The sequence below is a fragment of the Nipponia nippon genome, unplaced genomic scaffold (assembly GCF_047370975.1).
Source record: "Nipponia nippon isolate SJK-2023a ecotype South Korea unplaced genomic scaffold, ASM4737097v1 scaffold_5, whole genome shotgun sequence".
In the NCBI taxonomy this organism is placed as follows: domain Eukaryota; kingdom Metazoa; phylum Chordata; class Aves; order Pelecaniformes; family Threskiornithidae; genus Nipponia; species Nipponia nippon.
The window spans coordinates 33,470,248-33,484,113 of NW_028262369.1; the positions used below are offsets into that span (position 1 = coordinate 33,470,248).

At 38.5% G+C, this 13,866-nt stretch overlaps 1 protein-coding gene across 2 annotated transcripts in view; it reads left to right on the plus strand.

Moving 5' to 3' along the window:
- ST6GALNAC3 (ST6 N-acetylgalactosaminide alpha-2,6-sialyltransferase 3) overlaps positions 1 to 13,866 on the plus strand; it is a 225,454-nt gene that overhangs the window by 134,176 nt on the left and 77,412 nt on the right. For both annotated transcript variants that reach the window (XM_087733818.1, XM_087733819.1), the window contains one exon: positions 12,411 to 12,820. In XM_087733818.1, coding sequence (XP_087589944.1) covers positions 12,411 to 12,820 — 410 coding nt within the window. The remainder of the gene's footprint in view (positions 1 to 12,410; positions 12,821 to 13,866) is intronic.

Genomic DNA, 13,866 nt, shown 5'->3' on the forward strand with positions numbered 1-13,866 from the left:
TATGGAGTCCATCTTGTCCAATATCATCTATAAATGGGACTAACAGCAAGGTTAGGTCAGGTCTGTGCCTTGTCAAGATTTGGAAATCTCTAGGGATGGACTCATGGAATCATAGAATACCAGGTTGGAAGGGACATCAAGGATCATCTGGTCCAACCTTTCTAGGCAAGAATTAGACACTCCAGAATCTTCTGGGCACCTGTTCCAAAGCTTAATTGTCCTCTGTTAAAAAGGTGCATTCCCTAAAAAAAGGGATCTTTTTTCATTGGACGTATGTAACCCATCCGTATTCCTTCCTCAGCTCATCTCTCTTGGTCCTTTTTAGCCAAAAACCACTGTGATGTCTGAGGCCATGTATGACGGGGTAGCTGAACACGCATGCACACAGATTTTTCTTCATACTGCATCTATAATTCTGCACTAGTATGACTCAGAGAGAGGAGATGCCAAAGCTTTCACATTTGCTTTGTAAATATTTTCTTACAATGAAGTTAATACATCATCTAAACTCTCCATACATACCTCTCTTGCTGCTTTTAGTTTTGTTAATACATATATATGTGCTTTTTTTTAAGTCACTAAGCAGACAAGAGAACATAGAACTAACATGACTATAGAAAAGTTTTCCAATATATACTGTTCATGGAAATGAAGAAATGCTGTTTCTATGCAAGCGAAGTTCATTGTTGTCCTCTGGGCTTTTCCCTCAACATCAGATGTAACCTGGGTGGGCATTTCTTTTGGCTGATTATTTTATAATTAGTTGATGACTTCAGCGGAATATTTTTGGTTTTGTTTTACTTAGCTGCATACTATAGTCCCTCAGACCTTCCCTGTGGCAGTGAGGTGGAACTTAACGTCTCCAGTTCCCAGTGTGCGGTTGTGAGCTGTTGGGGGCTAGAGGTGCAACAGAGCCTGTAGCGTGGAGCAGCATTGTTCTGGAAGGAGGAGGAAAGGAAAGGCACAACCTGTTTGCTGTAGAAGGCAGTTGTCACTCTTCCATTATCTCTTCGCTTGCTAGGCCATCAGTTGACGTGTATTTCACCATATTCATAGAGCCAGCAAGCCAAAGCGGTCAGCAGACAAATGCTATCAGAGGGCACCAAGTTTCCCTCCTTATTGCTGTCCCCAAGAACCTGTTTTGTCAGAGCCACAGTAGTCATTACTGTATCAGTTGGAGTTACAGAACAGTTGATGAGCTTTGGTGTTGACCTTTAAGATTGTTTTTCAAGTTGTCAAACAATAAAGATCCTGCAGTCATTACAGTCCTTGGAAACATAAGGAATTACAAGCTTCATTAAAGTCAACAGGTTTAAAAAAAAAACACACAAAAAACAAACAAACAAAACCAAACCTACACAAACCCTGTGCACTCACAAGCACGGTTGAAATGTAGAACCTGGTTTAACCCATTTGATGCCAGCAAGAGCAGGAAGCTAACATGGCCTCCTAGGTCTCCATCCCAGGAATTAGGCTCGGGAGGGAAATAGTTTCAATAGTCACCAGGTAAGTCCATATAGCACAGAACATCTGTATGCATGCTCACATAGGAGGAAGACTGTCATCTGGCTTTGTGAGTAGATAGCTTACATCAAGAAAATACCCTGCATCCTTTTCACAGGTTGAAGCAGAATCGTAGCTGAGAGGCTCCTGTTGCTGCCCAGGCAAAGGAGTAGCACCATGATCTTTGAAACCACACAGAACATTTTTTTTTTAGCTACTTCATTTTATGGTCCCAAGTCTAAATTTATTCTTCAGAGTAGCGTATGTCTTGTTGACCCCAGCCCTGTGCAGATTCTCACCCCAAGCTAGACATGTCACATGAGAAGTTTCCTTGCTGTTTCTCTTGCTGCTGAGCTGAGTCTGTTTACAGATAGAAAGATTTTCTATCTATGAACTAGGAATCCAAATTTCTCTTTCCAAAATTCAGACATTGGTGAAGTCATGGCTCCGATGATGTCAGTGGGAGTTTTGTTTTTGACTGTAATGAAGGCTATGAATGTGCCACAGATTTTCCTAGAAAGTCAGCGTATAGGTACATTATAATGATATTTTTCTCCTTATGATGTGTGAAGGACTAAAAACTAATTTTTCTCTTAAAAATGTAAATTATAGGTAGAAAATCTATATGATTATAACTACCCATTTTGGAGGTAGTGTTGTTTATGTCTTGCAACTATATCATGTCAGGCCAGACTACATAGTGGAGAAAAGATTGATAGGGTTTATTATTTTCATTTTTTAATAAGATTTTGTTTTGCAGTTGCTTCTAGCGTGCTTCACCTCATAACTTACCACCTCATTTGTTGTGTGTGTGTTATTCAGCACCTCCTCAGGCCTTGTTCTGAGGTCTGTAGCGGTGATGCACTGACCTGCACAAGGCTCTGTTGACTTCAGTAAGATTTGGCAGAGGCCACTGTGCTCAGGGGCTTTTTTTTTTAGCAAAGGCTTTTAAGTGAGGGGGAAATTGGGCTCGTATGGGATGTGGTAGCAGCAGTCTTAACTATGCCATCGAGCTCCATGGGGAAGGAGAACTGATACAGAATGATCTTCGAATTATTTACAAATCATTTAACCCAGTAGCTCCCACTTGAGAGTGCTTAAGAAGTTATTGTAGGTAATGTTAGTCCATGATACAAACTAGTGCTTGCAATGAAATCTGCACCGATGATAATTCAGTTAGTGGACATACGCACTGAGGTGATGATGTAAAAGCAATCAGCAGAGAGTATCTGTACAACGATTTTTTCATTTGAAACAGACCTTTAGTTTCAGAGTTTTTAAATATGCAGCTATGCTTCAACAGCTTCCATTAATGACTTAAAAGACCTTAAAATAAATCTTCCTAATTATTTAAGCAGAACTCTCCAATCCAGTTTAAATTTCTGTCCTAGCGCCCAGTGCCATAGTGTTTGAAAGTTCAGATATCTGAAAAATGATGATTTAACCTTGTATCTTTCTGCAATTGAAATGATTTAAATATCTTAAAATAAAAGCTATTTAGGACAATTTAATTTTTGGACTAGGACCTTGCAAGTGAAGTTTTAACCTGAAATGACATTTTTACAGAAGATTTTAAACATTTGTAGAGCTGACAGTCATAAAGTGGTACAGCAAATATTCCCAATATACCAATGAGAGGAAAAGAAGTTAATGTGGCCAGAAGCAAGTATGTATTCTTTTTTAGATAAGGCATCCTGCAATTAAAAACACTGGACTTGGAAATCTTCTTAAGGCTTATTTTGTCAAATGAAAAATGCTACTGATTTTAATGCTATTGTAATGAAACTTATTGTTATTCCTGGCATGGATTTTTTTTTTTTTTTAATTTCAGAAAAATGGATAATTAGCATTTTAGCTTATCACTTTCCTTCCATGCATACAAATAATTTGATAGATAGACCACCAACAGAGACAAAATTAAATAATAGGTCTAGACAGCATGGAACTGAAATAAATTAGAGGTTAGACTTCAGCCTGTTAGGTGGATGAAAAAAAAAAATGGGAATACGAGGTAGTTTTTCTGACAGTTTTTGCTGCTTACCTCAATATCATTTCCCCATATCAGATCCCAAATAAATTGACCTGAAATAAGATGTGAACTTCATATTAGAAGTCCCATAATTTATTTGTGAGTGTAATTTTGTCAAATGTATTTAGATTAGAGGCCTATTCCTGCATCTGTGATTCAGCCAAATAAGTTCCTAGATAATGGCCCATGATTAATGGTGAGTGCTGATAATACAAGGTTATTAGAGAAAGCAAACTTGGAACAAATCTGCTGTATACATTATATACTTTACCGCCATCTGTGGGTATTTGTAATAAATACAAATTAAAGTCAGCGGTTACAGAGTAACCAATGTTTTGCGTACATGACAAAGAACTCCTCAGAAATTGTCTTATAGCAGGCAACTTCATAGTGAAGAATTCTCATTAATTTTTTTGCACGGATACTTCTTACTATTTGCAAAGAAAAAACAGCTTTTGTGGAGAGCCGTTTTGGCCTTGTTTCATTTGAAGGACATCATTCTGATGTCCACTCTGTCTGTAAGGAAGGATTTTGTGTTATGTGTTACCTGTGCTCTACTGCTAAACACGGTATTGGATGTGAGAAATTGGTTTTGTCCTTTTGTACTGTGATTCATTCGCTATTTAGTCCATGTGCTAACAGTATGTTCCCCCCTTTTATGTCTCCTTGAGTTGTGACATTTTACCTCCTTATGTTTTGTATTGTTTGCCGAGCAAACATGCCTGTAAAGAGAAGAAACAAATTTTATCTTCCTTATTGCTACATACAAAACCCAGAAAAGAAAGGCAATATAAAACGAGCATTGCAGAAGATAAAGTAAACCTAAATATTACGATACCAATAACTTGCTGGATCAGGTGACAATGGTTTTTGCTGGTAACGAATATACTGTTGCAAATACAGTTTTGCAATAGAGTGACAAAAGGGGTGCCGTAGTTAAGAGCAGCTGGTTGTGTGGTGTTTGGAGTTGTTTATGAAGTTTGCTGGACAGTGTCTGGTTTAAATTGTGTTTCTCCAGTAACTTTTGTGCACAAAATTCAAGAGTCATCACGTGTTAATGAGGCCAAGTGAGCAACATGGCGGATGTTAAGATAAATGACTTATTGGATTCAACATTCAGCAAGCAGCATTTGGCTGGAAGAATTCCCGGCTTTTGAACTATTACAAAGCCATGATATTTCAAAGGCTGTATATTTGCAAATCAGTGATAGATGAAGTGTCACAAACATTCTGGTTAATTATGGTCATCAGCTAAACCAGTGGGATCAAGTTAGGGGTACTCTAGAACTACCGTAGTTTGGTTTTGTGGAACTGGGAAATTAATTTTTTCATAGGTTGTTTTTCAGAGTGAATGTTATTTTAGTGCCTACCTTGTGAACTTGCTGTATAGGGTGTGGATGATGGAGTTTGCCTCCCTCCCATAACAATTAGGCACTGAATCCTCAACTATGTATGACATGAACATTTCCACATATGTTCTTGGACATATTTGTATTTTTGTCTTGATATTTTATACGCCAAAGAAGATTCTGCTTTTCTTCTCTCTTCACCCCCCCCGATTCAGAGGTGTTAATTAGGTTGATCTGGAACTGTAGACATCTGTATGTCTACAGATGTCAGGGTTTCTGGTTAGCTACAAGCTGTAGTACTATACGCTGGAGTGAATGTATCTGTTTCCATCTGTTTTCTGCTTGGACTGTTGCAGTTTAAAGGAAAAAAGCTATTCTCTCTGCCTAATGCTGAGTTATTTGATTGACATGTCTGATAAAGCTTTCTTCGCAACAGTTAGTTTATACCTTAACAAATATCTTCAGGTGTTTTGGTTCTTCTCTTTTGCTAGGTTTCATTCCCAAACATCATGGTTTATCTTACTGGCTATATGTCAGCATTTTACTTTTTCTCAAACCTCTTCCTCCTTACATGTCTCTCTTTTAAACACTAAACTATATTTTACCTTTTCATAGTCTGTTTCAGTTCTTCTCTGATTTTTTTTTCCTGTCCCCTCTTCTCTTTTGGTATCCTGCTTCCATTTATTTCCTTGCCCTTTGACGACATATTCATTCATGTTAATAAGAGCACGTCCCTTCTGCCATCGTACATTGGGAGAGGAGAATTTACCAATCACCTGAGACGCAAACCAAAAAGTGACTTCAACTGACCGAGAGAGCACAGGCAGGACGGGTGCTCACGCATCCTTCAGGCAATGCCTTAGGGCAAAACTTTCTTCACCTGCCAGTGCCTCAGTGCTCAAAGTCCCACAGGGCTGTTGACCATCAGTCCTCCAGTGCTCTGCCTCTGTTGTACTTGAAACACTGAATCTGGCAACTTCCTTCCATCATTAACCCTCCATGTAGACACAGAACAATTTCTCCTGTTCTTTATTTACTTTCTGCCACCTTTCTGTTTTTGAGTCTTTTTTACCAATCGAGCTATCAGGAATCTTTCAATAGTTTATTATTCCAGAAGAAAATACTAGTGTAGGCTTATTTAAAAAGTGTCAGTTTCAATGAAGCTTCAGCTGGAAATCAGGAAGAAAGGAAAAAATGAAAGGGACTTTTCTGTTAACGTGAACAACCATGCTTTAAGCTTTTTATAATACAGAAAAATGTTCAACTGAAGGAGCATTTTAATTCCATTTTAGAAAACTATTTAAATATGATTTTTAAAGTATAGAAAGGTAAAATACTTTGATCAAGCTGGACCAGTTTTTACTCAAATTTTATTTTATGGGATTATCAAGAGGGGTACTATCTTTGACTTTTTGATTTTTGCTTTATATTAGAGGAAAATACATTAAAAGACCTGTTTTTCTGTTTTCTTCTTTGTAGGTCATATACTTGTATCTGTTGCTACTCAGAGTTTTTTTCACATACATTTGAGGCATTTATTTTCCAGCGCTCAGTATCATGAGATGTACTTGATTCTTGCCTTGTTTCAAAGCTACTTACATTGTTCCCAATAGCAGCAGCAAAATCAACAACATTCTGGTGGGCGTTTGCTCTGCTATATCTTGAAAGAGGTATGAGCTGGCATGGAGTAACTAGAGCTGTCTTGAAAGTGAGAAAGATAACACTGCATCACTTTGTGCTGTGGTTCGTGTTCGGAAGGTTTGGGTTTGTGGGTTTGCTGTTTGTTTGTTTGTTTGTTTTTCCTTTCCATGAGAAAGAAAGCTAAAATGTTTCTAAAATACACTTGCCAAATGAAAGTTTAGATGGTGCTGGAGACTCCGGCATGCAAGTTTCTACCACTGCCCAAAGTCCGAGCTTCTTTCCCTTTTCTGTCTCTTTACCACTGACATCAGGAATCCACAAGATACCTGTACAAGCAAAGGGCTGATACAGCCCTTTTAAGGAGCTGCAAATCACAGAATAGCAGTTCTGTAACAACTGGGTCAGTGTATATCAAAAGAATTTCAGTGATGGTTGTTTATTCAGTATCTTACTGCAATATTAGTCCCATTATGTGGCTCCTATGCATTCCCTTCCAATTCATTCAATTTAAATAAAAACTTCCTGCTAGCACTTATGTACATGTCAGTGACAGTCATCTAAATAAAATATCCCAGACACTTCAGTCTCAGGAACAGTCTTATGAAGAGGCAGATCATATTCTATTTATTTGGAAATGGGATGCATGTTGACATAGGGCTTATTTCAAAATAATGTCAAAATGTTAAAATCTTTATGAAATCTTACCATTAAATTTTATGAAGACAGGGATGTTTACTGGGATGTGATGCCAGGGGCTAGGACCAAAATCAACTGCTGAAGATTAAAAAAACCCACAACGCTAGCACAGGAGGGAAGGGGGTACAAACAGAAACTCAGGGTAATCAGTCCTGTGGTTTTTTATCATTATTATTTTTATTGCTTGATGTTATTTATATAATGTGATTTATATACAGTGCTTGTGAGTGCTGTATTCAATTGATAGCTCTTGCTGGGTGAACACACAAGTACTATCTTTCTTTTCTTTAAATGCGCTGAATTTTGTCTTAGAGAAACCTGGCAAGTCTTTCCTCCCAGCCAGAGGTCTGAAGAAAGTGAGTAAGCGTAGATAAAACCAGCTTGGTTAATCATCTCTGAAGCACAGGAAAAATTAAAAATACTTTTTTTTTTTTTTGCTTGTAAAGTAGAGAAAAGCAATAAAAACAATGCCAGACGGTTAATGCCTCTCTTGTACCTTTCATTTCAAAGACCTCAAAAGAACATCAAGAAGAATAAAGGCAAAATCTATTCCCTATTGGCATCATTATAAATGTTGTATCCTCTAAAACTCTAAAGACATCCAAGAAGAGTAGAAGAATAAATGGCATTGAAATAAAGAAAGTCTCTCTGGAGCTTTGTTCAATCGGCTTTGTTAGAATTCACTCAAATAGGATGATTATAAGAAAAGATCTCATTTGTTTCAACATTAAAGGAGCAAATTAATATGTGGCGAGCTGCTAATAATTGCCTCATTATGTAGTGAATGGGCATTGCGTCCAATTTACAAAATTACAATCATACTGTTAAAGTAACAATTGGGAAAGTTTAATCTGAATTTCCTAACTATCTGTATGATTAGTTGTGGGATTCACAGAGTGAAGCAGAGTTGGTGGTTGGAGTGAGCTCTCCAGTGCACCACCAGCCTATAGTGCTATGAAGTCGCAAGAGAAATTCAGCTTTTCATTAGCGTAAATTACGTCTGCATAGGTCCTGAGCTAGATTTGGTCCAACTGAAGAGTGAATCTGGCAGTCTCTGCTGAGAGAGGAGCTTGGCACATGACTGGTCTGTCAAGACGTTGTATGGTTGGACTCCACTGACTTGCACTGAAGTTTTGGCCAAGAGGTTGAGACCTGGCCTGAGGTCATCCCTGCTTGGGAATTCAGCAGACCTACAGGTCCGTGTCTAGGAAACCTGGTGATCCAAGCTCTGTGCCATTGGGAAACCCACCCATACCCACAGTCCTATAGCTGGAATTTCAGTCTCTTGGTGAAGACATTTGAAACGATGGGGGAGTTGTTTCAAATTGGAAAGTAGCCAGTTTTCCAAATATCGAAATACTCAGTGGAAGAGCATCATGTTTTGTGACCTACTTCTAGTTAGATTTGCTTGTGACCTTTTCTAATTCTGGCTGTTTTTGTTATTTAATGATTTGACCTTTGATTCTGTGAAGCCACTTCAGTGCTAAATGCAAAGATTTAATAACTAGAACTGTTTGATAAGTGACCTTTATTACACAGCTATTTCTCTTTGCTAGAGAAACGGCACTGTTTTGCAAGTTCTAATTCACAATTTTAATTATCTTTTCTATTGTCTGTAAGCTTGCACAGGAAATGGAAAGGTCAGACATTTCATTTTCTTTACTGATTAAAATATAAGTGCTCCTCAACAGTTACAATGTATCATTCAGGAAAAAACTGGGACAATTTGTCAGAATCATGCCCAGCTGCTCTGCTGAGGACTTCTACATCCTTCTGGTCAGCGACAAAATGAATAATTTTCTAGAAGCAGTATTAGCTCAGCCCCCGTGGTGTGTAGAGGTGAAATATGTATCTAAATACAGGAAAAGAGAAGAAAAGGTGAATGGTTCTCTATGGTTTTTTCTTTAGCTCATGTATCTATAATGTGAGTGAGGATCTTGTGAAAGGTACAGGTAAACCGTTAATTGATGTTCTCAGTCCAGAGAGCATAACCAGTAACAGCGTAGGTTTCTGTATGGTCCTGCCTATCTGTATCAATCCCATTGCTGCTGGACCATCTCTACAGATGAGAGGGCAGCCTGGACTGCCTGCCAGAACTATTTTTGGTTTCTCTGATAAGACTGCCGATGAGTTAATGTTTAATTGCTATCCTGGTGTTTTTGGTGTGGACACCTGTAAACAGTTACTGTTATCTGCAAAACAGATCACTAAGAAGGCACATTTTCTCTAATTCTTCAGTTTTCATCTCTCTGTATTCTGGTTTCTGTGTGTAAGAATTGTCTCTCTGCTTCTCTTCATCCTTAATACAAACAATACAGCAAGTTAAATGGAAAAGTCATAGTTTCTCATACAGGTTAGGGCTGTCATGGGCAACCTTGCAGCCAAAAATCTGCATAGGGGAAAAGGGTGTGAGGGATGTAGGACCCCAGAGTATGGGGTGATGAGGGACAACAGTGCATCACTCCAGCTCTTCAAGGGTCATAGGGAGTTGTCAGCTGTGTCCTAGTTCAGTAGCAGAAGTAGCAGCCACAACTACCCAAGTGCTTCCTAATTCTGGCCCCTTGGGCACCCAAATCCCTGTGCCTGAATAGCTCCTGTGACAGCCACCTGGCAGAGGAGCTACACTTGAGCAGCTTTTGAGTCTTAAGTGCTGGGACAGCCATACCTGAGCTAAGGTGTAATAACAAATAGGAATGTCATGTTAAATGAGGAAAATGAGAAAACTGTTGTGCATGGATTACTGAAACTGCTCCTTTTGTCTGTGACATTTATAAACCAGCACCGCAAGCTGCCGACCTGTCTCCATATAGGTGTTCAACGAATGAATATTGATGTGTGTTTTCTCATATGTTGAGGAAGATATGATGCAAAAAGATACTGAAGACAGTGGATGATTCTGGAGTTAGTGGAATGTCTATCATGGGTGTCAGTCAGTCTCCTAACTTTCTCTGGGATCTCTGTTGGGAAATATGCATATTAGGACATGAAAAATTTCTCTACATTGTAAAAAATATTTATTCTGAGATAGGGCTGGGAGGGGTTAAGCCTCTGCCTCTATTGAAGATGAGCAGATTATACTTTGACCTAGTGCAGGAATTCAATATTATGAAAGTGCTTTATAAATTGGAACAAGATAAATGAATCACAACAAAAGAGCTAGAAAATGGGGGGACACAATTGCAGGAGTGAGCATACTCAGTTTATTCGAGCAGAACAGTTACACTCAGTGACTAGAAAACGTGCAATGCATTTCTAACTGAGGTCAGAAAATCAAACAATTCCAAATTTAAGAGAGCAGCTCCATTTTAATGGAGAAGGAAGAATATCGTGGAAAAACAAAAAACAACACTGAGGTTGACACAAATTTAAATGGGACCAGATTCTTGACCAAATTGGCTTTTCCTATCTAGCAGTTTCACATTCAGCATTTGTTAGTTCGAAAGTTCACCCTGAAAGCTATAAATTAATCTACTGGGACTTTAACAATTCACTTCGTGTTAGGATGTGAGTTATGCTTATGGATTTGTTTAGGTCACCCAGCCATGTCCTCATAATGTATCTTAGAGAGGGTTTCTGTAACTGAGCGGTAAACAGAAATCTGTTGTGTTCTGCTGCATCTCCTGGGATTTCATCCCTGCTGTCAGAGACCTGCGCAGGACAGCCCTCTAAAACTAAAACAGCTATAAAAAAATACATGGTGTTCTGTAAAGGAAACGTTGCCAATGCTTTTGCATGCAGTCAGGCATCTTTAATTCCTGATGAAATGAGGAAAGAATGTTTTCATGAACCACTCACATAAAGGAATCAAACCAATCACAATAGAGAAATCAAACCTTTGCAATTGTGACATTTATTGCAGAAGTCTTGCAGGATGCACCTTAGTTCTGTACAATATTTGTCACGCAAAGGTGAAAGATTTTAGCTGTTATAATTTGGCTCTCTTCAAATGTTTATCTCTTGTCCTTATATTATGCACCATTATCAAAGAAATTTGATGTTTTGTCAGCCACGGTGTCCTAAGATTATAGTGGTCAAATGTAGCCAGGATATTTGTCCACATCAGCATAACGAGGTGTGATGTTGAAGGGAAACAACGACAAGCCTGATCAGAAAAGCACCTAGCATCCTGTCTGGCTAGATGTCCGAAGAACATGAAGAGAATTATTCCTAACAAACATTAAACCAAAGTCACTGGCTCCCAATTGGGAGCATGACAGAAGATCAAGCCTGTGACCATACAAAAAATTGTAGATGATCTGTGGCCTGGACCTTCTTCTGTAGCTTTTTTTGATGGACCTGGTTTTCATTTGATTTAGATTTCTAACCAAACTTTTCATACAAGCCAACTTAAATACAGGGCATTTCCCTTTAGTTTGTTGGTACAAAAGAACCAAAAGACATTTACTATTTATACTCTGACAAACAGAACGTCAGATAGGTCCCTATATCTCTTAGACAGATAACTGTCCTATTTTCAATTCATACTGGAGAAACAATACCCTAGAACATGCTCAGGAAATACTGTCTTTGAATTCAGTTTGCCCAGGATTAAGTTCCTAGTTCACATGTCACCAGTCCCTCTGCCTCTCATTTTTCGTGGGTCATAACCGTACTCTGGAGAGAACAACGTATTCCTCTGTCTACATCTGCTTTACAGCTGCAGGATTTTCATGCTACTAGATTTCTTTTTAGAGTTACGTCTCGTGTTTGACTTCTGTCACAAATTTGGGAATTATTCATTCAGGCACGTAAACACAGTCAGTGTACAGTTAAATTTCCAGCATTACTTTTTCTGTACTTTTTTCCTATTGCTGACAACACCTTGTTAAAAGAGAAAAAGGCATTTATCTAAATATTGTTTTCTGCTGCTTCTTTCTTTCATTGTTTTCTAGTGGAAAGAGTAACATTTAGAGGAAAAAGAGGAATTATTATTTTTCTAGTTGACTTTGCAAGGTGGAGGACAAAGGAAAATACTGGAACTGCCACCTATTTCACTGAAAGGGATTGCATTCATAGCTTTGTAGTGGTAGGGTTTTCTACCAGCTCTACCACCTGGGGATTGTTAGGGTTTTTTTAAAGAGAAGCATTGTTATCAATTTGTTGGACTGTGCCCATCTTTCTTTTATCTGAATTTTCAGTCTTCATGTCTTACAGAGAAAGAATTGCCAATATTTTTGTTTTCTTTCTTCCAGCCTCTACAACTTGACTGTGACCTCTGTGCCATTGTTTCAAACTCGGGACAGATGGCTGGCCAGAAGGTAGGAGCCGAGATAGACAAGTCCTCCTGCATATGGAGAATGAACAATGCTCCCACAAAGGGCTATGAGGAGGATGTTGGGAAGAGGACAACCGTAAGAGTGGTCTCTCACACAAGCGTGCCTCTCCTACTCAAGAATCCTGAGTACTTTTTCAAAGAAACCAACAACACGGTTTATGTGATCTGGGGACCTTTTCGAAACATGAGGAAGGATGGAAATGGCATTGTGTACAACATGCTGAAGAAAACTGTTGACAGCTACCCAACTGCCAAAATCTATGTGACAACAGAAAAGCGCATGAGTTACTGTGATGCAGTATTTAAGAAAGAGACAGGAAAAGACCGGTAAGTCCTAAATGTGAAGAACAATTGTAATGTTTGACAAAAGATACATGAGAGAAGTCCATGCCGGATGCCAGCTACTAAATGAGTCCCCAGATATGTTTTTAATGGATTGTTATATGGTTTTGACTGTTATAAGCACTTGATGAAGCAGCAGCTAGGCCCCATTTACCCCACCTACGCTACCTTCTGTTCTTTCCATTTCTGTTGGCTTGAGTCCCAAAAATATTGGATGTCTTCCTGAAACGTTTTCAAAGCTGTGTGTTGTTTTCAGCTCAATTTACTATTGATTAAATTGACATTTTATTTGAAGAGGATAATCCTACACAAACAACAGTTCCAAATGCACAACCTCAGGATAACTCTGGATATTGTATTTTCTTCTCTGTTGAGATTCACTGTAGCTGTTCTTCAAATGCAAACCTCAGGGTTATGCATTATTTCTATTTCTTAGTGAAAATGGATTGTCAGTGATACTATAATAGATTTAGGTTTTTACCAGAATTATGCTGAAATTCTATTTTCCATGCCTGAGAATGTGTGTTTATGTTGCTCAAGTGGGCGCTGTAAGGAGATGAAAGTGTGCGGGCCACTGTTTTGTCTGGCATGTTCAGAGCGGAAATTGGATTTGTGGAATTAAGACCACAAATTACAGGAATTTGTAACTGAGCTGCAAAAATTCTGATCATCTGTGTTTTGGCATGGAAGAGCACCTGTCACACATACTCAGTAGAGCTAACTAGGAAGGAGTTCCAGATCACTGCTGTGCCTTAGTATTAATTTTTGAATTTGCACATCTTGAATTTGCAGTTGTGAAGGACTGTAGCTATTCTGACCAAATTAAAAACACAGATATTCACAAACAGTTTAACTTAATCTGAACTTTTGACTTAGCTTTTGAGGTAGAAGACCTTGTTCTCTCAAACTTCCTTGATTCACTTTGTTATTAAACTGCCAAACTTGGTTAGAGTTGATTTGTCTTTTTTTTTAAAACTATTGAAACATAAGGAAAAACTTGCCCCTCAGATTGTTCACCATGTGCACATGTT